Source organism: Serinus canaria, chromosome 12 (genome assembly GCF_022539315.1).
Source record: "Serinus canaria isolate serCan28SL12 chromosome 12, serCan2020, whole genome shotgun sequence".
NCBI classification, from domain to species: domain Eukaryota; kingdom Metazoa; phylum Chordata; class Aves; order Passeriformes; family Fringillidae; genus Serinus; species Serinus canaria.
This window is the reverse complement of record NC_066326.1, coordinates 825,001-848,678: the sequence shown is the minus strand read 5'-3', so window position 1 is coordinate 848,678 and position 23,678 is coordinate 825,001. Positions and strand designations below refer to the sequence as shown.

Here is a 23,678-nt window from a genome sequence, read left to right as displayed (position 1 = left end):
TTCTGTGCTTGGCACTGGGCTGAGTGCAGGGGCTGGGGTGGGGACTGGGCTGCCCAGGGCAGGGGGTGCCTGGGGCTCTCCAGCACAGATCTGGGGCTGCCTGGGGCTCCCCACAATGGATTTGGGGCTGCCAGGGCCCCCACAGTGGATTTGGGGCTGCCTGGAGTTCCCCACAATGGATTTGGGGCTGCCTGGGGTCCCCACAATGGATTTGGGGCTGCCCTCCCCAGCAGTGAATTTGGGGCTGCCTGGAGCCCCCACAATGGATTTGGAGCTGCCTGGAGCCCCCCAGCTGTTTGATGCCTTTTTCCTTTGCTGTGTGCCAGTCCTGGTTGGCCCTTGCAGGGCCCTGGGTGCAGCCCCAGATTTCCCCCCGGGGTCTGGGGGTGGTGCTGGGGGTGTCGGGCTGGCTGTGAGTGCCCTGTCACAGCACTGCTGCAAGTGTTGCTGAAGAGGAGGAGGAATGGGGAATTGTTGCTCCCAGTGGTGCTGTCTCCTGTGCTGGGTGTGCAGAGGAGCTGGAATTGCTCAGCTCTGGACACAGCCAGGCTGCTGCTGGAGATGTGTGAGCCTCCCCAGGGACACAGCGTGTTCAGAGAGCACATGGCAGTGAAACTTGATTACAGCCCAGTGGTCCTGATAAAATCATTAATCTAATTCTTCTCTAATTTTTCTATTCTTCATTCAGCATTACAGCCATCCCACATTGCTCTCGGGCTGGTGTTGAGGCTGTGGAGGCTGATTAAATTGCAAAGCAGACTTTTAAATGAAAGGATCCATATCTAGCTACACTCATTATCAGCTCCGAGAAATTAAATCTCCCCTCGCTGATTTACTCTGCAGCAAAGCCAGCAGGCCCTGGCAGCCAAGGGCAGGTGAGGAGGGGCAGGCAGAGCCCAGAGGTGCCAGCCCAGCCCCAGCCCTGGCAGCCAAGGGCAGGTGAGGAGGGGCAGGCGAGCTCAGAGGTGCCAGCCCAGCCCCAGCCCCAGCCCTGGCAGCCAAGGGCAGGTGAGGAGGGGCAGGCAGAGCCCAGAGGTGCCAGCCCAGCCCCAGCCCCAGCCCTGGCAGCCAAGGGCAGGTGAGGAGGGGCTGGCAGAGCCCAGAGGTGCCAGCCCAGCCCCAGCCCCAGCCCTGGCAGCCAAGGGCAGGTGAGGAGGGGCAGGCAGAGCCCAGAGGTGCCAGCCCAGCCCCAGCCCTGGCAGCCAAGGGCAGGTGAGGAGGGGCAGGCAGAGCCCAGAGGTGCCAGCCCAGCCCCAGCCCTGGCAGCCAAGGGCAGGTGAGGAGGGGCAGGCAGAGCCCAGAGGTGCCAGCCCAGCCCCAGCCCTGGCAGCCAAGGGCAGGTGAGGAGGGGCAGGCAGAGCCCAGAGGTGCCAGCCCAGCCCCAGCCCCAGCCCTGGCAGCCAAGGGCAGGTGAGGAGGGGCAGGCAGAGCCCAGAGGTGCCAGCCCAGCCCCAGCCCTGGCAGCCAAGGGCAGGTGAGGAGGGGCTGGCAGAGCCCAGAGGTGCCAGCCCAGCCCCATCTCTCTGTGCCTGCAGCAGCTCTGGCAGGAGCTGGGGATGCCCAGGGCAGCTGCAGTCCCAGAGAGCAGAGCAGTTCTTTCCCTGGGAGCTGCTCCTGGTGCATGGGGGCTCTGCACTCCCCTTGGACAGATTGCAGAGGGGGCTGTGGGCCTGATTCCCTCTGGGATGGGGTTCAGAAGGCCCTGGAGCTCACCTGAGCTCTGTCTGAGCCAGCAGAGGAGCCCAGGGGGGCACAGGCACTGCCCAGGGTGCCTGGGTGCCCTGGGGCTCCAGGAGGGCACAGATCTCTCTGTGAGCATTTCCCGGGGGTACCCTGGGTGCCCTGGGGCTCCAGGATGGCACAGATCTCTCTGTGAGCATTTCCTGGGGGTGCCCTGGGGCTCCAGGAGGGCACAGATCTCTCTGTGAGCATTTCCTGGGGGTGCCCTGGGGCTCCAGGAGGGCACAGATCTCTCTGTGAGCATTTCCTGGGGGTGCCCTGGGGCTCCAGGAGGGCACAGATCTCTCTGTGAGCATTTCCTGGGGGTGCCCTGGGGCTCCAGGAGGGCACAGATCTCTCTGTGAGCATTTCCTGGGGGTGCCCTGGGGCTCCAGGAGGGCACAGATCTCTCTGTGAGCATTTCCTGGGGGTGCCCTGGGGCTCCAGGAGGGCACAGATCTCTCTGTGAGCATTTCCTGGGGGTGCCCTGGGGCTCCAGGAGGGCACAGATCTCTCTGTGAGCATTTCCTGGGGGTGCCCTGGGGCTCCAGGAGGGCACAGATCTCTCTGTGAGCATTTCCTGGGGGTGCCCTGGGTGCCCTGGGGCTCCAGGAGGGCACAGATGTGGTTTTTAAAAAGGCAGCTGCCCCGAGTCCTGCTTGGCTCTGCCCAAGCTGACGTGGTGGGAGCTGTCCAGAAGGGGTCTGGGGGTGCTCCAGGTGACAGAGGGGGGTCACTGAGCCAGGCTGGCAGGGACTGAGCCTGATGGAGCCCCAAGGCAGGAGATCTGTAAGATTTGTACAGGAAAGGAAAGTTGGGATTTGTTTTGAAAACCTTTCCTGTCCTTAGACTGATGCAGTGGGGGGAGCCAGGTCACCTGTGGTGCCCAGTTTGCCAGGTAGGCTCTGGGGCTGGGGCAGAGCCACCTCAGCAGCTGCCCAGAGCTCACCTTCATCTCACTGCTTGCTTGGGCTCATCAGCCTCTGCCTTTCCAGGCAAAGGAAAATACAGGAGTTGTTTTCTGGCACAGGAACATTCAGGCTCGTGGTTTAATCGTGCTCTGGGTTTGTGAAGTCTTCAGAAAAGCCTTTCAAGGGCAATCCTGAATTCTCTCCTTGCATGAGTGAGCCACAAGACAAGCTCCTTTCCACTTCCTTGCTTCTCTGGGTTTTCCTTTCCACGAGATTTGAGGAGATTTTGAATTAGCAGAAAAGAAGAAGGTGGAGAGTGGTTTGGCACTTGTGCAGCCACTGATGGACAGAGACAACTCTGCCATGACGACATCCAGGAATGGTTTGAATAAGGAAAGGTAATTAAAACCACACACTTCTAAAACTTTATTTTCACATATGCCTGAGAATTTGGGAATGCCTCCCGGAGCCAAGCTGGCACTGAAGATGTTTTCAGCAGTATTTGAAATAGAAATGCAAACAGCTCTTACCTGTGTTCCTTAACAGGTAATTGTTATTTATTCTGCCCATATAGAGATGTATAACTTGGTAGCTTTACATAATCTTCTTGTGGCTGGTGTTAATTGAATTAGTCATGCTCTTGGAATGCTAAAAAGATTTGCCTATGGGAATTTCTCTTCAGTTGTGAGTCAACAGTCAATTCTCTGGATTTTGTTTCAGTCCGTGGCTCTTTATTAGAATAAACAAGATTGCTGGCAGGGCGATGTGCTCTGTGTTGGCATGGCAGGGGAGGCTGGGCAGTGCCCAGGGGAGGATGGAGGTGAGCAGGGCTGGGTTGGGCTGGGGGCACAAGGCTGGGGCACAGGGCTGGGCACAGGGCTGGGCACAGGGCTGGGGGCACAGGGCTGGGGGCACAGGGCTGGTTCCTGGGGCACAGGGCTGGGCACAGGGCTGGTTCCTGGGGCACAGGGCTGGGGGCACAGGGCTGGTTCCTGGGGCACAGAGATGGGGGCACAGGGCTGGTTCCTGGGGCACAGGGCTGGTTCCTGGGGCACAGGGCTGGTTCCTGGGGCACAGTTCCTCCTGAGGCCAGCTCTGGGGACTGAAGCTCCCTGGTGCCCTCTGAGTGTAGAGCAGGAGGATTTATGCCTTGGTATGCAATATTCAGACCCTTCTGCGTTGCTGGGCCCTTCTGTTGAAGAAAGATCAGGTCTGTGAGTTTGCCTGGTGGATTGGACGAGTCTGGGACGTTGGTTCCAATTTGATTTTTATAGCTCCAGAGGGACACGGTGACCAAGCCAGCCACAGCCATTTCCATTTATGTTCTCCAAAAATAGTGGGAGGCAGCATGTGCTTCTGCACTGGAGGGATTATGTAGGTCAGCCTGGTTCTGAACCTGTTATTAAAAGTGACATTGCCAAAGAAAAATCAACAGAAAGCACGAGGAGCTTTGAGGAAGAGCATCACAGGTGCCCAGGGTGTGTTTCAGCCCCAGAGGGTTCCAGTGCTCAGCTCTGTGCTTCCCTCACTCTCCTGCAGACCCTCCACGGAACGGAGGTGCTGAAAATCCCAGCTGCCATTCACCTGAAACAAAGAGATGTGTGAAAGTGGCACGAAAATGGCTAACTGCCTTAATGCCCATCATTTACAGGAAATTCAGTGTGATTTTTGGGAATTATCTTTCATTTTCCTCGATGGCTGGGCTGGAAAGATCTCTGCAGCCTGTGGGAAATGTTCTGCCTCTGCTGAAAGCAGCCAGGAGCTTGGAGGGGTGATGGGGCTGTGAGAGCCCTGGCAGCAGGGACGGGCTGGGGCTGCAGGGCAGGGGGAGAGGAAAGGGCAGGGATAAGGGCAGGGCACCTCATCTGGGACCACTGGTGGGCAAATCCCTGCTGGCAGGGAGGGTGGCTGGAGCAGCCTGGAAACCAGAGAGGAATTGGCAGGAGCTGCTGGCAGTTTGGAGCTGTAATTCCGTGATTTACAAGACCATGAGGAGCAGCAGCCTCTGCCCTGGGTCAGCCCCAGGTGCCAGGAGGGATGGCACCATCCAGCCCCCTCCCTGCCCCACTGAGAGGTGTCATTAGTAATTAACATCCCCACCTTAATGAGCCGAATCCTGGGCACTTCCTTTCTCCACAATGTTGGGTTTTTCCCCAGATTTCTCTCTCCTGATTTCGTGTTGTTCATCCTAATTTACCATGGAAACAGGAGAGCTCTGAATTACATTTCCAGCACATCTTCTGTCCAGACAGGGTGAGAACTGGCTGCACCAACCACCACTTTTCAGATGATTGGAGAACCCTGATAGGAAATTAGGGGTGTTTTGCTATTTAAGTTTGAGTTCTGCTTCTGTCGAATGAAGGCACAGAGAGCCAGAGAGAAAATTTTGTCTGCAGAAAATAGACTGCAGCCAAGATGAAATCCTCCCTGAAATAAGGAGGCACAAGTGGCATCTGCAGTAAAATCTCTGGGAGCTGAACCCATCCAAGCCCTCCAGGGCCAGGGGCTGACTCCTGGGAGTCATTTCCAGCTGTTAGCAGCAGGGTAATTTCACTGCAGCTCCTGCTCCAGCTGGCAGCCAAAAACCCAGATGCAGCCACTAGAATTTGGAAGTGACTGCCACCAAATTCAGCCTTTTCACCTTGGACAGCCTCATGACAAATTGGGAGTGATTCAGGACCTCTCGGGCTCTGAGCTGGAGCCTGAGCACTGCAGGATGTGGGGTTTGCTTTTTACTTACTCTAATGGGTTTAGCTCTTTTTAAAAATCTATTTTAAATCTTTTACATGTTTTCCCAAGGAAATAATTTCTGCTGGGGCAGGGACCTGGCAAACACAGTGTAGCAGCCAGTTCTGATGTGGCAACAAGGAGCAAACCCTGGCAGGGTGAGCTCTCCTTCCTTCCTTGCTCACATTTCCCAGGAGCAGGAGTGACCCTGTGAGCCCTCCCTGTCACCCAGCTGTGCCCTCTGCAGCTGGCTCCTGGTGCACCCAGCTGTGCCCTCTGCAGCTGGCTCCTGGTGCACCCAGCTGTGCCCTCTGCAGCTGGCTCCTGGTGCACCCAGCTGTGCCCTCTGCAGCTGCAGCTGGCTCCTGGTGCACCCAGCTGTGCCCTCTGCAGCTGCAGCTGGCTCCTGGAAGCACTTCCAGAGCGTGGCTTGGCTCCACTGGGGTGGAGCAGGGCACAGAGAGGGGTGGCAGGTGGGCTCCAGGCGGCTCCTCCTGAAGGTTTGTGGGACTGGGAGGTGGTTTTGTTGGACATCCATCCATCCCTCCATCCCTCCATCCGTCCATCCATCCATCCATCCATCCATCCATCCATCCATCCATCCATCCATCCATCCATCCATCCATCCATCCAGCCAGCCAGCCAGCCATCCAGCCAGCCATCCAGCCATCCAGCCAGCCATCCAGCCATCCAGCCAGCCATCCAGCCATCCAGCCAGCCAGCCCTCCCTCCCGCCCTCCATCCAGCCATCCAGCCAGCCATCCATCCATCCAGCCATCCATCCAGCCAGCCATCCATCCAGCCCTCCCTCCCTCCCTCCCGCCATCCATCCATCCCCATCCAGCCATCCTCCATCCATCCATCCATCCATCCATCCATCCATCCATCCATCCATCCATCCATCCATCCATCCATCCATCCATCCATCCATCCATCCATCCATCCATCCATCCATCCATCCATCCATCCCTCCATCCATCAATCCCCCCCCGTAGGGGGACAGACCATGAGAAAATTGAGATGGTGTAGAAGGCAATCTCAGCCCTAAGAGTTGCAGCTGGCCAAGTACCAAGGATGAGGAGCAGGCCTGACTTTCCCAGGCCCAGCTGTACCCAGTGAAGAGCAGAGTGCTGGAGTAGAGTGGGGTGGTGCTGAGAAGGAGCTGGAGTCACTTGGCTGCTTGTGAAGGAGGAAGAGTCAGTGCTCTGAGGAGCTGCCCCCGAGGGACACCAGGCAGGTGTGGAGCTTTTGTGACACGGGGACAGCAGTGTGGGACCCCTGCCGTGAGATGCCAGCCCCCAGCCATGCCCAGGAGCTCAGGAGCTGCTCCCTGCAGTGCTGAGAGCAGGCAGGCAGCAGAGAGCAGGGTGAGAGAGAGCTCCAGCTGTGCCCCTGTGTGGGCAGGGTGCATGGCTCTGGCTGCTGTTCTTTGGGAATTCCATTTCCCAAACTGCAGCTCCCCCAGCCCCAGGGAGCCCAGGAGTCCTGAAGGCACAGAGGGGAGGCAGAGGGTCTGTTCTGCACCCAGCTCCATCCTGGGGAGCTCCTGGGGGCGGTGTGCTCAGAGCAGGCACTTCTGGGAGAGTTGGCAGGAATGGTAAAAAGGCAGCAAATGAAGCAGGAGACCCTAACGAGAGAGAATCTGTCTCAAAAAGGACTGATCAGGACGGGGCTTTGCCTGGCCGACCTCAGAGCAGAGTTACAGCCTCAGGCAAGTCTGGTTTGGGCATTTGTGCCCCTGGACATCGCTCTCTCCCTCAGCTCCTCTTTTCTGCTCTCTGGTTTAGTTTTCCTCTCTGGTTTAGTTTTCCTCTCTGGTTTAGTTTTCCTCTCTAGTTATTTTTTCCTCTCTGGTTTAGTTTTTCTCTCTGGCTATTTTCTCCTCTCTGGTTTAGTTTTTCTCTCTGGTTATTTTTTCCTCTCTGGTTTAGTTCCTTGCCCAGTTTTGGCAGAAATCTCAGGCTGTTCTGAGTAAGCAGTGCCTCAGTCAGTGACTCTGCAGGTTTGGAGCAGACTCTGCCTCCCCTGCTCGGGGGCTCTGATTGTCCAGGTGAACCTCAGACCCATCCCAAGGCAGAGCTGACTCAGGGCTTGCTGAGCCCTCAGAGGTGGGATGGGACTGCCCAGGGCAGCGTTTCAGCCTCCCTGGGGGCCTGCAGGCAGTGGGATGAGCTGTGCTAAAGGAGATGTGAATTTCTCCCTGTTTTTGTTGCTGCCCTTCTCTCTGGGCTGTGCAGAAAGCCCCCGACCCCTGAGGGGGCTCAGCCCCAGGCTGTTCCATCTCCCAGGAGCTGCCTGCCCAAATTTCACTGTCTGGGTGGAGCAGGGATGGTCCCCGGGCTGAGTCCTGTGCTGGCTCCCCTGAGGAGCTGCTGGCCCTGCCCTGTCTCTGCCTGCAGACATTTCATGTACAAGTGCAGCTCTCTGCTCTGTTGTAGGTGTTAGTGATGCCTTCAGCTGGGGCAGGGGAAGCACGCAGCAGTGAGCTCCGTGTTTTGGCAGGTAACAAGTGTTTCCATTTCTCTTTCAGCCATTGCTGGAATGCTCGTGTTTCTTTCTGGGGAAGAATCCCTTGGTTTTCCATGCTGTAGCTCAGATTGCAGCAAACTGTGCATCTCCAAGTTGGTGTGTTGGCTGGCTGCTCAATTAGTAGGAAAGTTCCACGCTAGTAATTAACAAGGATCTGCCCAAAAAAGAGATGTCTCCTTGGCAATGCAGCTTTTCTGGGGAAAAGTGAAAAATATTGCACGAGAGGCTGAGGGAGCTGCTCCAGATTTGCTTCCAAGATCTGTAAATCAGGCAGAGGATTTACATGTTCTGCTGTTTCAGCTGGAATTCGCCTCCTCCATCAGATTATTTTAGCATTTTGTGGATAGTACTAATTAAAATTTATCATCAAAGTAACTGTAGCTTTAATAGCACTCTCCCCAGTGTTGGAGGAATCGAGTTGTCTTTAAAATCTTGACTGAGGGAGCAGGGAGGGAGCAGGGCTCCTCCTGCAGAAATCAGGGTTCTGCTGTGTGCAGGGCTGGGCTGGCCCGTGGCAATTCCAGGGCTGCTGCAGCTGGGGTGACCCTGGGGCACCCAGAGCCTGCCCCACACATCCCTGGGGCTCCGGGGTGCTCAGGGAGCAGCTCCAGCCTGGATTTGGGTGGGGGGCACTTCCATCCCTGGGGCTCTGGGGTGCTCAGGGAGCAGCTCCAGCCTGGATTTGGGTGGGGGGCACTTCCATCCCTGGGGCTCCGGGGTGCTCAGGGAGCAGCTCCAGCCTGGATTTGGGTGGGGGGCACTTCCATCCCTGGGGCTCTGGGGTGCTCAGGGAGCAGCTCCAGCCTGGATTTGGGTGGGGGGCACTTCCATCCCAGGGCATTTCCCTGCCAGCACGAGCAGCTCAGGGGCTCTGTGGTGTTCCCAGGGTTTAATGAGTGCCTGGGTTTGTGTTGTCCCCTGTGTGTCCCAAGGACCCTCCCAGTGACAGAAAGCAGCAGCTTGGCGGGGTTTTATTGCATTTGCTGTGTTTGTAGAGTGCAGGAGTTTGGGGAGCTGTGCTGCCCTGTGCCTCCCCCGCTGGACTCTGATCCCCTTCCAGCCCAAAGCATTCCCTGATCCTGGGGGTAACAGAGTTCCCAACCAGCCCAAAGCATTCCCTGATCCCGGGGCTAACAGAGTTCCCAACCAGCCCAAAGCATTCCCTGATCCCGGGGCTAACAGAGTTCCCACCAGCCCAAAGCATTCCCTGATCCCGGGGCTAACAGAGTTCCCACCAGCCCAAAGCATTCCCTGATCCTGGGGGTAACAGAGTTCCCAACCAGCCCAAAGCATTCCCTGATCCCGGGGCTAACAGAGTTCCCACCAGCCCAAAGCATTCCCTGATCCTGGGGGTAACAGAGTTCCCACCAGCCCAAAGCATTCCCTGATCCCGGGGCTAACAGAGTTCCCACCAGCCCAAAGCATTCCCTGATCCTGGGGGTAACAGAGTTCCCACCAGCCCAAAGCATTCCCTGATCCTGGGGGTAACAGAGTTCCCACCAGCCGTGGTTTGCCAGAGCTCTGGGGGTGTCCCAGCCCTGGGATGAGCTGCTCTGGGTGTGAGCCCTGAGCAGGAGAATTTTCCATGGAAAATTCCCCATTTCCTGGTAAATCAAGGTGGGAGCACAGCAGCTGCTCCGCAGGGCAGTCCCTGGGCAGGGAGGCTGGGGATGCCAGGGAGGAGGTGGATCAGTGCTGCCCGGGCTGCCTCCTCCCTCTCTGTTTTGGAATCCATCTAATCCAGTTCTTTCAATATGCCATAATATTGGGAGAAATGATTAACACAAATCTTGGGAACCGAGATGAAGCTTTGAAATTAATTTCAGATATTAAAAGTGTTAATCAAAGTGTTAATTTCCCTCGCTCCCATTGCAGTAGTTTTTGCAAAGTAAAGATAACTTGGGTCATCTTTACCACAAAATGAATTAAAGATAAAGGAAGTGGATGTCTTGTGTGAAGCAGCAGTTAACATCTGTTTCCTTAGAAGTTACACTGCTTTAATTACTTTTCATTTGTGTAATCCTCAGAACATCGTTTGAATTCCCCCAAACCAGCCAGGCTCTTTGTAAGGGGAACGTGTTGGCCCTTCTCCCTCACTGCAGGAGGAGCTGCAGCTCCCGGGGCCAGCAGGGATGGGGAGCCCCAGGTGTGGCAGGGCAGGCAGTGAAGGGCTCTGTGCTGGGTCACTCAGGAACATCCACATCCCATCTCTCCTGGGGGAGAAGGGAGCAGTGAACAGGGGCTGGGAGAGCCCTCAGAGCCCCCCCGAGCCCCCCTGCCATGGCAGGGACCCCTTCCACTGGGCCAGGCTGCTCTGAGCCTGTCCAGCCTGGCCTGGCGGTGGCTGGGTGTCCCTGTCCCCAGGTGAGTCCTGGCTGGGATCAGTCCTGGCCAGCCTGGCCTGGCGGTGGCTGGGTGTCCCTGTCCCCAGGTGAGTCCCCAGGTGAGTGCTGGCTGGGATCAGTCCTGGCCAGCCTGGCCTGGCGGTGGCTGGGTGTCCCTGTCCCCAGGTGAGTCCCCAGGTGAGTGATGGCTGGGATCAGTCCTGGCCAGCCTTCCCAGGGCCTTTCCCAGCCCCTGTGGCACAGCTCCCTGGAATGGAGTGGCTCATGGCAGGGCTGGGCTTTGCCAGGCTGCAGGAGTGGTTTTAGTGCTTTTATTGAGCTCTATTGCATTTTTAGCACTCATTTGAGAGAGGGCCATTAAGGCTCAGCGAGTACATTGAGAACACGACTCCAGTGTGAAGGAGATGGGGTTGTGAGAGGGACTGGCAAAGAGCAGGGAGTTACAGAGTTCTGGTTCTGTGTCCCAGTTCCCTGTGGGAGGGCTGGGGACACAGCCTGTTTGAGCAGGTCCCAGCTTTGCTGAACGTGCCCATTTTGGGTCCCAGAAGAGCAGTGGGCACTGTGTGAGCTCCCAGCAACGACCCTGGCTGTGAGTCTGGAGGAAAATGTGCTGCAGTGAGGGAGGAGTGACCCAAAACCCAGGAGGGACCCACCAGAACCTGGTTTGGTGCTGCAGGGATCCCTGCAGGTCTGACCCAGGGCAGGGATGGGCTCCAGGGTGGGCTGGTGCAGAAGGGTCCCCTGGGTCCGGCTTTCAGCCCTGTTTGGACCCTTTCCCTGTGGGCCTTGTTCCCTGTCCCTGATCTGGGGCAGAGCTTTTGGCTGTGGGCTCCTGGAGGAATTTTGTCATGCTGTAAATGCTGCTCTCTTCTTGGGTGGAAGAATGAGGAAACATGCTTCCTTCCAAAATTATCTATCAAAGATGCTTCTCCTCCCTGGCCTCCCACGGAGCTGTCTCACCGTGTCCTGGCTGCTCCCTGCATTTGTCACTCTTTGGAGAGGTGACAAGTCTTTGCTTGCCCTGACACCAGCCGCCACAGCAGTGCCATTATCTGGGAGCAGCTGAAATGCCATGTTCCTTCCCTGAGAAAAAAGGGACTGGGCACCTGGGAACGCTCCACCCTGGAGTTAGAAGAGCTCCATCATTAGGGATCATTCTGTGCTCACAGGCTGTAATGATTCATTATCCAGAGGTGACATCCTTAGTGCTGGGGGGGGACAAATATCCTGCAGGGGCAGCCCAGCACTGAGCAGCTCCTGATCCTGATGCCCAGCAGCTCCTGATGCCCAGCTCCTGATCCTGATGCCCAGCAGCTCCTGATCCCCAGCAGCTCCTGAACCCCTGATCCTGATGCCCAGCTCCTGATCCTGATGCCCAGCTCCCTGATCCTGATGCCCAGCTCCCTGATCCTGATCCCCAGCAGCTCCTGATGCCCAGCTCCTGATCCTGATGCCCAGCAGCTCCCTGATCCTGATGCCCAGCTCCTGATCCTGATGCCCAGCAGCTCCTGATGCCCAGCTCCCTGATCCTGATCCCCAGCAGCTCCTGATGCCCAGCTCCTGATCCTGATGCCCAGCTCCTGATCCTCATCCCCAGCTCCTGATCCTCATCCCCAGCAGCTCCTGATGCCCAGCTCCCTTATCCTGATGCCCAGCTCCCTGATCCTGATGCCCAGCTCCTGATCCTGATGCCCAGCAGCTCCTGATGCCCAGCTCCCTGATCCTGATGCCCAGCTCCTGATCCTGATGCCCAGCTCCTGATCCTGATGCCCAGCTGCTGATGCCCAGCTCCTGATCCTGATGCCCAGCTCCCTGATTCTGATGCCCAGCTCCCTGATCCTGATGCCCAGCAGCTCCTGATGCCCAGCTCCCTGATCCTGGTGCCCAGCTCCTGATCCTGATGCCCAGCTGCTGATGCCCACAGCTCCTGTGTGTGACCTGGGCTCTCTCTCTCCTCCTGGGTGTTGGCAGCAGGTGAAAGGCAGGGCTCACACATGAACACAGGTGTGCAGCGGAGGAGCTCCCTGTCCTGCAGAGAAAACAGGGGATGCTTGATCCATTGAGGGGTCTCCTCTTGGTTCCCTGCGCTCCCAGCTCCTCCCAAGGGGTCCCATGTCATTGTCAGGGGGTCCCAGGGCCCTTCTGAGCAGGGCTCTGCCCAGGCAGCTCCTGGGAGCGCTCCTGGCACGGAGCTCACTGACAAAAGGCATTTCAGTGTTCTGTCTGCTGTTGCTGTTTCCTGCCTGGCTGCCCTGTGTGGCTCCAGGGCTCCTTTGGAGCAGATTTTAGGAAGCCAAAAGCTCCCAGTCCCTCCTGCAGCCCAGCCCTGGGCTGAGCCTGTTCTCACTCGAGGCTCTGGGCACAGGCAGCTCCTGCACCTCCTCCTTCTCCTTCTCCTTCTCTGTCTCACAAACAGAGCTTTCCTGCATCTCTCAAAGTCATCTTACACCGTTCTTGTAATCTCATTTAGTGTTCCCAAGGAGAGTCTTAATTTTTTGTATATTACTGGAGTTTAACTGCCATAATAAAGGACAATTTTGAGGTGATAAAACACACCAGGAATGTCATTAAATATGCAGCAAAGGTCTGACACAATGGAATTAAGCATTAATGAATAACATGCTAGAAATATTAGTCTTCCATATTAGTTTAGGTGTTCTGTTGTTGGGTTGTGATGAGGGCTAATGGGAAAAAATGAAACAATAAACAAAATTAGTGGAAATGAAATTTCCAAGTGATTCAGTAGCTTCTTCATGTGTAGAAAGTTTCTAAGTTGAAGCTGTTGGGAATCCACAGGGATCCCTTTCCTGGGATAAATTGTTGTCATTCCGTGCGTTAATGTAATTTTATTATTGGTGCACTTTCCATTTTTACAATTGAGTTACCATGCTGTGAGGTGTGATTTAAATCCCAGCCCATCTGCAGATCAGGGCAGTTGTGAACTTTTCGTGCCATAAGCAAGGCCTTGGTGGCTCCTGGCAGGCAGGAGGGTGAGCGTTCCCAGGGAGCAGCTATTCCTTGTTCTAGGAGGGACAAGCAGCCAGTGCAGAGCTCACCAGGGCTCTGCTTTGGGACACAGGGCCCAGCTGCCATTTCTGGATCTCTCTCCCTGCCGTGTTTTAACCCAAGTTCCTTTTCCTTGAGGATCCTGCACACTGTGTGCTGATTTGGCCTCTCCATGTGTTTCCTCCCAGGATGTTCCATTTCCCAGAGCTGTGGGTTTGGGGGCAGAATGAACCAGCCCCTCCCAGCTCCCTCTGAGCCTGCCTGCTCTGCTTTCACTGGGGGGCATCAGTTTATAAAATCAATTCTTTATTGCCATTTCTGGAATGGCAGGAGCTTCTCTGTCCCTCAGCTCATCCCCACAGGCTGCAATTCCTTTGGGGTGCCAGGGGCAGGGCTGGGGCTGGGGCAGATGCCCTGGGCATCTCCTGGGCTCTGCATCCCTTGCACAAACCCCTGGTGAGCCCAGGGGAGCTCCCACGCTGGTGGCACCTTGTCCATGGTGGGACAGGGAATCCTGCACACCCAGGCCAGGATCTCTCTGCTCATTTGTTTTGTTGTGAGTTTGCAGGTTTGGGAACGGGGCTGGCAATGTTCCTGCCCTCCAATCACTTCCTGAGGGTCTGATTGTTCCTTGTGTGAGGTCCTGGAACCTGGGCTCATTCTGGGTTTGGTTAAACATAACCCAAACTTGGCCCTAACCCCTCCCTGGGCTGCAGCAGAGCCCCCTGTGAGTCTCAGGTGGATTCCCAGCCCTGCCCTGAGGATCAGGTGGGTTTGTGTCAGGTGTTTGACAACCCCATCCCTGCTGAGGAGTTTGGGGCAGCCCCAGCTGCATTTCAGGACTAGACCATGATCTTTTGTCCTTCTGGCTCTTGGGGATGTGATTCTGCTTTATCAGGGAGCTCTCCTCAGTTGTGCTGTCCAGGTTTTCACAAGGGGAGGATCCCGACTTCTTTAAACTCTGTTTTCAGTGTTACTGCCCCAGTTTCTCATCTGCAGAATGCAGGAGGTTTACAAGCCAAATGCACTGCAGCTCATAAATTGGATAAGCAGGGAATGGCAGGAGTTGCCAGAGCCCAGCAGTGAGACAGAAAATGTACAATGACATGGGAAAATCCTCCTGTGTGCCTTTGAGGTTTATTTCGTTTTTCCCCAGTGAATTCCCCTCCTTTGGCTCCCCCAAACTGCAGTTAAAGTGTTTGACTGATTTATTTCCCCTCGTGTGGGGGGTCCTGCCTTGGAGCATCCTGGGGCCACAGCAGCTCCCTGGCAGGGTGAGACCTGTCACTTTTACTGGTTTTTGTTGTTATTGTTTCCTTCACAGAGTCCTGGTACCACCTGTACTGAGCCTGAGCTCCTCTCACCCTCCAGCACAGCAGGGTAAAATCTCCATTTTGGGGGTTCCTGTGCAGGCTGCAGTGAGGGAGCTCCTGGAGCTGCTGCCAGTGAGGGGCAGCTGAGCTGTGCCAGGGGCTTTGCCTTTGTTCCCAGAGCTCTGATAAACACCCAGGAGGCAGCTCCTGGCAGCTGCTCATTTTAAAGGAACGTATTAATCAAATTAATTGAGAGTTCCTTTAAATAATCAGCAGCAGCAGCAACACAGCTTTGTGACGTGATGTTTTCAGCCTTGCCAAAAGTGATTCCCCCCAAAAGGGGATCTCTGCAGATAAATCAGCTGGAAAAGTGTTCAGCTGTCTCTTCTGCTACCTGATAATCCAATTAAGTGGTGATAAGAAAAACAGCTCCTGGAGCCTGTCAGGGCAGCAGAATAATGTGGTTAGTGTTGTACAGAGCCCAAGCACAGCCAGCCACGAGGGTCCATGGCTACTGGAGCAGCTCTGCCCTGCCAGCTCTGGGACCCCAGACCTGAGCTGCCTCTGGGACCCCAGACCTGAGCTGGCTCTGGGACCCCCCAAACCTGAGCTGCCTCTGGGACCCCCCAAACCTGAGCTGGCTCTGGGACCCCAGACCTGAGCTGCCTCTGGGACCCCAGACCTGAGCTGGCTCTGGGACCCCCCAGACCTGAGCTGCCTCTGGGACCCCAGACCTGAGCTGCTTTGGGACCCCCCAGACCTGAGCTGCCTCTGGGACCCCAGACCTGAGCTGGCTCTGGGACCCCCCAGACCTGAGCTGCCGCTGGGACCCCAGACCTGAGCTGCCTTTGGGACCCCCCAAGACTCTGAGCGGCTCTGGGACCCCCAGCCTTGGAGCTGGCTCGGGACCCCGCCACAACCTGAGCTGCCTCTGGGACCCCAAGACCTGAGCTGCCTCTGGGACCCCAGACCTGAGCTGGCTCTGGGACCCCAGACCTGAGCTGCCTTTGGGACCCCCCAGACCTGAGCTGCCTTTGGGACCCAGACCTGAGCTGCCTTTGGGACCCCAGACCTGAACTGGCTCTGGGACCCCCCAGACCTGAGCTGCTCACCCCCCGAGGGCTGGTGCCATGGATCTCACTCTGCAGGGGTGGGTGACCCTCTCTGGGTGGGTGGACCTGAGTGTGGGCTGGCTCTTGGTGTGGGATCCACAAGCCCCATCCACAGTGGTTTGGGTTGGTTGTCCCCCTTGCTGCCGTGGTGGGGCAGCTCCCCCTGTCCCCGGCTGCTCCAAGCCCTGTCCAGGCTGGCCTGGGACCCCCAGGGGCAGCCCCAGCTGCCCTGGAGGTGTCAGAGCAGCCCCTGCTCGGTCCTGGGGGTCTCTGGCTCCCAGGCTCTCGTCCCTTGCCGGGCACTTTGTGCAGCTTGGAGCCTTTGTCACTTCTCCAGGCCACCAGGGGTAATGAATCACTGCAGGAGTCCCGTGACACCATCCTGAATTTGCAGCTTTCATGTTTTTACCACCTAATTCCCTCCGAGGTTTTTCCCTGGGAAGTGCTGTGAATGAACCTGACACTTCCAATAACTGTGCACATGTTTCCTGTTGTGCTGGGATGTGGGATGAGGATATGGAAGCTGAGCTTGCTCCTCTGTGCCTTTTGGACAGCAGAGTCCCAATTCCCTGGGCAGGCACCCTGCTTGCCAGGGGTGACAGAGGTGACAGGATGGTGTTTGCCATTTATCCCTCCCTCCTCTGAGCAGGGGTGGTGCCAAGGCTGGCAGGGCACCGTGGCATCTGCTCCTTTTGGGAAAGCTCTGCCCTGTGTGATCCCTGTGGGATCCCTGCCAAGTGGGACATTTTGGAGAGCTGGGGAACACTGCTCGTGGCCTTGGGTTCTCTCTGTCTAATTCTGACTGGGGAAAACAGAGCATCTGAAACTGTCCAGACTTCTGGACTCGCTGGCAGTGAGACTTTCAATCTTCATTTAAAATGAAATTTATTTTTAAAACTCAGTAGTGTTTGCTTTTAAAAGGGAAAAAAAAATGTTGCAGAAAGTCCAGGTTGTGATAAATGTGAAACAAAATGAAACGTTTTATGTCATTTGGAGAAAAACTTGGGGGTTGTTATTCTCCTGTATTCTCTTCCAGCCTTTCCTGGTCACTGTTTCACTTCTCCCCAGTGTTTGTTCCAGTGAGCCTTTGGAGCAGCTGGCCCAGCAGAGCTCCTTTGCCTTCGGGCAGCTGCAGCTCAAAAATCAGGAAAACAAGGCTGGCCTGCCTCGTGAGGGGCTCAGGGACAGGCACAGGGGCTGGATTTCACGTTTCCAAGCAGCAGTTTGGCTTCCCCAGCTGCCCCCTGGTTCTCTCTGGGTCTGCTTTGCCCTGGGATGAGGAGGATGCTCTGGGCCTTGAGCCTCCTCCTCCTCCTCCTCCTCCAGGTCCTTCACCCTCCAGCACCTTCTCCAGTGCTTCAATTACAGAGCTTTTAAAGCTGGGTTTAAAGCCTACCTCTGAATCTCTCCCTTGTCCTGCTGCCTTTTAATTAACTCATCCCCACTGCTGGTTTTTATTAAGAGCTCTGATACGTTATTAATTAACGCTCTGTGCGCTGTGGTGAGCAGGCTGGTATCAAAGATGCTGTAAAAGATGAAAGTGATTACTGCTCAGAAACAAAATAATTAAGGCAAAAGTTGTGTTTTCATCTGCCAGCAACAACCAGAATGTCAGTGGAGATGGGAGATGGGATTTTTAAATGTTTTACATTTTTTTTAAACTAACTAGAGAGCTGTAATGCAGGAACTGTGCTAAAAGTGGCATTTTTAGTCTGGCTGAGGGTACCTGTGGCTGAGCTGATGCTCTTTGCTGTGTCTCTGGGTGTTTAGGAGAGGTCCCTTTCACAGAGTGTATCTTGGGGTTTCACTCTTGGTGTCTGTCCATCTGTTTGGGGTGGGCCCTTGAACGAACGGGGTTTTCCTGCACGGTGTCCCAGCTTTGGCTGCTCCTGTTCCAGGTAAGTCATTCCAGTGGGAGCATGTTCCCCCAGCAGCCCTCGAGTTGGAAAATCAAGAAGAATCCCAGCCCTTCCCTGAGATGAACCTGCCCAGTGCACTGTCAGCACCTCCTGCCTCTCAGCCCCTTGTTTTGGGGTTTGTTCATCAGTTCAGGCTCGGCCAGGCTGCTCTGCTGCTGTCTCCTGCTTTGATTCCTCTCCTTTCCATCCCTCCACTGCCCATTCCTTTGCTTGTTTTGCCGTTCTGCCGTGGGTTGGGCACAGTCTGTGTAACCCCTGCCCCCCAGCCCTGCAGGCTGTGCTATCAGAGCAGGAATTGCTGGGATCCCTCGGGATCTGGCCGTGGGTGCTGGAAGGGCAGTGATCCTTGGGCCAGTTCCTCCCCACTGCTGGGCTCTGTGACGGGTCCCTGTCCTCCCCTGACGGTGCCTGTGTGCTCTGCCCTGGCACAGGTGGGCTCTGCATTGCCCAGTCCCTGAAGATCCCCCAGGAGCGCAAGGACAGGAGCATCGACTTCGACCGCATCATCCGGCAGCTGCTGGAGACGCCCAACGCCAGGGCCATCGTCATCTTCGCCCACGACGAGGACATCAGGTGAGCCTGCCCTGCTGGGGGCTGGGGAGGGCTGTGCTGGGAGCCAGCTGGGAACTGGGGAGCTGGGAATGGGGGGAAGAACCAGGCACTGCTGGACCAGTGGAACTGGGGGCACACTGCTGGGAGCCAGTGGGACTGGACTGGAATGGGGCAGCACTGCTGGAGCCAGGGGATCTGGAACTGGGATGGGGCGCACTGCTGGGACCAGTGGAACTGGGATGGGGCAGCACTGCTGGGAGCCAGGTGGGATCTGGGAACTGGGAATGGGGGCAGCACCAGGGAAGCACCAGCTGCTGCTGCCTGGCTCATGGGTGCCCAGCCTGTGCTGGAGAATGGGGCCCAGGGTCTGGGAGCTTTTCCTGGAGCTTTTCCATGCTCCTGGTGGATGGCAGAGCTGACCTTCCCTCTCAGAGGAATTGCGAGCACGCCCCCCTCTCCAGGCTCGTTCTGCCTGGTGTAATTCATTAATTCAGTCTGGTTTATGACAAATGAAAGTTAATAGTGATAGAGGGACTTGCATGCTCAAGGTTAAACCACGTGGAATGGGCTCATAAAATAACACAAAGAATATTTTATATTTCATTATTCACTTGCGTATTCTGGGTCCAGAATTTGAAATGAGCTCAGAATTGTGATGGAATCATCAGTTGCTGAGAGGCCTGGTCCCACAAAACGAGACAAAAAGAACTTAGGGAAAAGTTTCAGTAAAGTCAATGGGAAAACCCTAAGTTTCAGTGGAATCAATAATTCAGTTGTGGGATGAATTTAAAGAGGTGAATTTAAGGAGAAATCCCATTGGTGCTGCATGGACCATGGGATGCTTTGGGTTGGGAAGGACCTTTGGAGATCACCCCGTCCCGTCCTTCCCTGGCCCAGGCTGCCCAGAGCCCTGGGGATACCGAGTGTCCCAAACCCCTGGGCTCTGCTGGGTTCAGGAACTGCTGGTCCTCCTCAGCACAGCCCCAGTCGGGCTGGAGGGGACCTCTGAGCCCACGGGGTGCAGCCCCCCACAGCAGTGCCACCCCTGTGCCAGTGCCACCCTGTGCCAGTGCCACCCTGTGCCAGTGCCCCCATTCCCTGGAGCAGCCCCTGTGCCAGTGCCACCCCTGTGCCAGTGCCCCTGTTCCTGGAGCAGCCCCTGTGCCAGTGCCACCCCATGGCAGTGCCCCCATGCAAGCCCCCCGTTGCTCTCCACAGGCAGATCCTGGCGGCCGCCAAGAGGGCAGACCAGGTGGGACATTTCCTCTGGGTGGGCTCCGACACCTGGGGCTCCAAGGTGAGCCCGCTGCTGCAGCAGGAGGACGTGGCCGAGGGAGCCATCACCATCCTGCCCAAGAGAGCCACCATCGAGGGTAAGAGCCTGTCCCTCTGCCTGTCCCTCTGCCTGCCCCTGCTCCTGCCCCTGTTCCTGTCCCTGTCCCTGCCCCTGCTCCTGTCCCTGCTCCTGTCCCTGCTCCTATCCCTGCCTGTCCCTGCCTGTCCCTGCTCCTGTCCCTGCCTGTCCCTGCTCCTGTCCCTGCTCCTGTCCCTGCTCCTGTCCCTGCCTGTCCCTGCTCCTGTCCCTGCCTGTCCCTGCCTGTCCCTGCTCCTGTCCCTGCCTGTCCCTGCTCCTGTCCCTGTGCCTGTCCCTGCTCCTGTCCCTGCCTGTCCCTGCTCCTGTCCCTGTGCCTGTCCCTGCTCCTGTCCCTGCCTGTCCCTGCTCCTGGGGTCCCCTGGGGGTCCGGGGTGCGCCTGTGGGCACACACAGCCCCTGGATGTCTCCCTGGATGGGGAAACTCGGGGCTGTTTCCCAGTGCAGGAAGGAGCTGCCAGCAGCTGCTTCTCTGTGGTATTTGCTGGGTCCCCAGCAGGAACTGAGATTTTGACTTCATGTTCTTAGAAGGTTAATTTATTATTATATTATATTATATTATGCCATATTATGCTATATTATATACTATGCTATACTAAAACTATACTGAAGAATAGCGAGAGGATACATGAGAAGGCTTAACAAGATATTAATGAAAAACTGGTGGCTGACTCCTCAGAGTCTGACACAGCTGATGGTGCTTGGCCATTCAGTAAAAGCAGTTTACATGGAACCAATCCAGCGTGCACCTGTGGGTAAACAATCCCCAGACCACACTCCAAAGCAGCCAGACACAGGAGCAGCAATCAGAAAATTGTTGTTTTCATTTTTCTCTGAGGCTTCTCAGCTTCCCAGGAGAGGAAATCCTGGCCAAGGGATTTTTCAGAGAATGTGGCAGTGGCACTTGTCAGAGAGCTGATCTCAGAGCTGGGGAGGGTGGGACAGGCCTTCAGCCCTGGAGACAAAACCCAGCTGGTCTGAACCTCCCGGGGCACACAGGGCAGGAGCCCCTTGGGCAGTTCTGGAGCAGAGCAGTTTCCTACTGAAGGACCAAAACTTCATTTTTCCATCAGTGGTTTCCATTTAAACTCAGCTAAACTTTTATTTCAGATCAAGCATAGATGTATCCATATTGCTGCGTGCTTCAGAAATACCCACAGCTGTACAGATGTGTATGGTGAATTTTGGGAAACTGCTTTTGCTGCACCCCTTTCTTTCTCAGCTTCCCTTTGTGCTCCCCAGTGTTTGTTGTCTGATCTCACCTCAGCTGGTCAATCCTGCTGTGCTAAAGATGCTTCAGCCCCCACGTGGCTTCCTCCGGGCTCCAGGGAGGTTGGTCAGGGTCTGTGTCCTCTGGGCCTTGGAGGAGAAGCTGTTCCAGGGGAGGCACTGAGGAACCCAACTGCTCTGCTGGCCCAGAGCACACACTGCCCACATTAAAATGGGTTCTGCTGCCTTTTCTCCCTGGAAAACCAAATATTTGCATTTTTCCTGTGCCTGCACTCCCTGCTCATCAGTTATTCCTCTCAGGTTGATTATCTGCTCCGTTCTCTTACATTTTTGGCCCCCCGAGGCACTCCTGGATGTTATTTCTCCGTAAATACAGAAAGCTGACAGACAATGAAGTGGTTTGTTTCTGAAAAGCAGGATATTTTAATAAGCTTTTCCCACTGTCTGTATTCATCCCTGAGGGTTTCTGACACAGAAATGAAAATTCTGTCAACAGTACACAGAAACAAAAACTTCCCACGTTTGTTTGTTTTGAAATATTTTCCTTTTATGTTACACATTAAAGCCCTGCTGGGAAGCACCAGGGGGTTCTGGACACAGAGAGTGAGGATGGCAGAGTGGGAGAGTTCAGGTGTAGAAAGTCAGTTCAGTTAAACTGGAGGTTTCAATATCAGTGTATTTGGGGCACCTGCAAAAAAATTGTGATTATTGAGCCTGCAGCCATCTCCTCGTTCAGCGGGGAAGTGCCTGGAGCAGCCTGGGTGCATTTTGCACGTGGGCTGGGGGTTGCTGTGGTGCCTGAAGTACATTTTGCCTACAGTGTGTGTGCTGAGGTGTCCTCCAGGAGCAGGGACACCTTCTGGGCCCTGTGTGCTCCCTCCTGGGCAGGCAGGGCTCACCTGGGCAGAGCAGAGGGCTCCTGCCTGCTCCTGCCCACTGCAGGGGCTCAGGCTGCTCCTGCCCTCCCCAGCCCCGTCCAGCTGTCCCCAGGTGCCATCTGGAGGTGCCATCTGCTCCTGCTGCCCGGGCTGGAGGGGGCTCAGGAGCAGAGCTCATCCCGGGGCTGCTGGAGCAGCTCAGCTCCCACATTCCCCTGCCAGGCTGGTCCCGTTTCTGTCCATCCCCAGGAGAGCAGCCAGGGGTGTGTCAGGAACCCCCAGGCCCTGGTGCCCCCTGCCCAGGGGGGCCCTGAGCCCTCTGGGTTCTGCCTTCCTCTGCCCAGGCTGCTGGAAGTTGTTCTGCTTTCCTTTCTGGCCTGTGAACTTCATGTGGCCACGAGACCCAGAGAAAGGAATTGGACATTTTAATTCCTTCATCATCCAGAAATGAGCATCTCAAATTCAGCAGTGAACATCCAAGTTCAGAAATGAGCATCTCAAATTCAGCAATGCACTGCCCTTGATGGGGACATGAAATAAAGCAGTGGAGCCCCCTGGTTTTCCCTGCAGGCTGGAGGGAGCAGGTGGAGCTGAGCCCCGAGCAGAGCCCAGCTCCTTGCAGGCAGCGTCTCAGGGCAGGCACAGCTCAGTCCCCCTGCATTTACTGAGAGCCCTGTGTCAGAGCCAGGCACTGCCCTCGCTTTCCTCCTCAGACCATCCCTTCCCCTGCCTTTTATCGCTGTCTCGAGTGCTGCTGGGATGGGCTGGACAAGGTTCCCAGGAAGCCTGGCTGGGAGCAGAGAGAGCCCTGCAGCTCTGTGCCTGTGCCTGGGTGTTGGCCCTGCCCTGCCCCAGGGAGGGATCATGGAATGGTGTTGGATCAGGCAGGGAGCCCTCAGCTGCACTGCCAGGGGTGTCCCTGGAGCTCAGGGTGCAGGGCACACCTCAGAGCAGCAGGGCTCACTTTGGGTTTGCCTGCAGAGCTGCTGCTCACACAGCTCAGCAACTGCAACACTCACTGCACAGAAAAAAAGCATTTTCCAAATGATTCTGCACCGCCAGCAGTGGCTTCAGTTCAGGATGCAGGTGTGAGGTGCAGGTGTGCTGTGCTTTGACAGCTCTGCACACAGGCAGCAGGGGATGCTCCTGCTGCTTTCCTGCCAGTGGGGTGTCCCAGCCTGGGACTCCAGAGGGGCCCCAGTGTTTGGCTTTTGTAGGATCAGGCCCCAGATCCAGTTTTCTGTCTTGGTACTTGATGTCACTCTTGGGACAGAATTTTCTTTGCCACAGTCCCATGGGGGGGATTTAGGAAATCATTAGATGAACTGAATTCATTCATCCTAAGTCAGTCTTAATATAGCCTGATTGTGTTTGATGTAATTATGCTGAAAGGATGAAGTTGCATTTTATTTGCATAATTGCAGCAGACAGTGAGCCAGAGGAGTGCACATGAAAGAGGAATCACTCTTGGCAAGTGGGGACCAGCTCCAGTGCCAGCCCAGCCAGGTACAGGGAACTGGAGAGGCCTGGAGAGGCTTTCAGGGCAGAAAGAGGAGATTGTACTCATTTCTATATTTGTTTGTTTGTTTGTTTGTTAGCTCCTGGAGCAGCTGTGCAGCAGGATGCTGTGCCCTGCTCCTTGGTGCTCTCAGCTGGTTCCTCCTGAGCCCAGAGGAGATTCCCAAGCCTCACCCCTGTCTCGGAACTTGTTTTAAGCCCAGCTGTGAGGGATGTGCCCCCCTCCTGCTCTCTCTGACCCTGCCCTTTGCTGAGCAGGGTTTGTGGGGCCAGGCAGGTCCCAGCCAGGGCTGCACTGAGCTCTGCTCAGCTCGGGGCTCCTCCTGCCCTTCCTAGGAGTGAGTGTGCCCTGTCTGCAGGGACCTCAGCTCCAGGGGGAGGGAGCAGCTGGATGGAGGGTAGGACAGAGATTGGAGCTGAATTATTTAGGAAGTCTGGCAGGAGCTTTGCTGATGTGGAGAAAAGCAGTTTTCAGTGTCTGAGCTCAGCAGGGCTGCAGCTGAGCAGGGAGGTTCAGATGGGTTCCAGATGAATGTTCAGTCCCAGG

The 23,678-nt window shown here is 56.0% G+C and overlaps 1 protein-coding gene across 1 annotated transcript in view; it reads left to right on the top strand.

Moving 5' to 3' along the window:
- Nucleotides 1-23,678, top strand: part of GRM7 (glutamate metabotropic receptor 7) — a 176,956-nt gene that overhangs the window by 83,479 nt on the left and 69,799 nt on the right. The window contains exons 3-4 of the mRNA XM_050979261.1: nucleotides 18,013-18,154; nucleotides 19,352-19,506. Coding sequence (XP_050835218.1) covers nucleotides 18,013-18,154; nucleotides 19,352-19,506 — 297 coding nt within the window. The remainder of the gene's footprint in view (nucleotides 1-18,012; nucleotides 18,155-19,351; nucleotides 19,507-23,678) is intronic.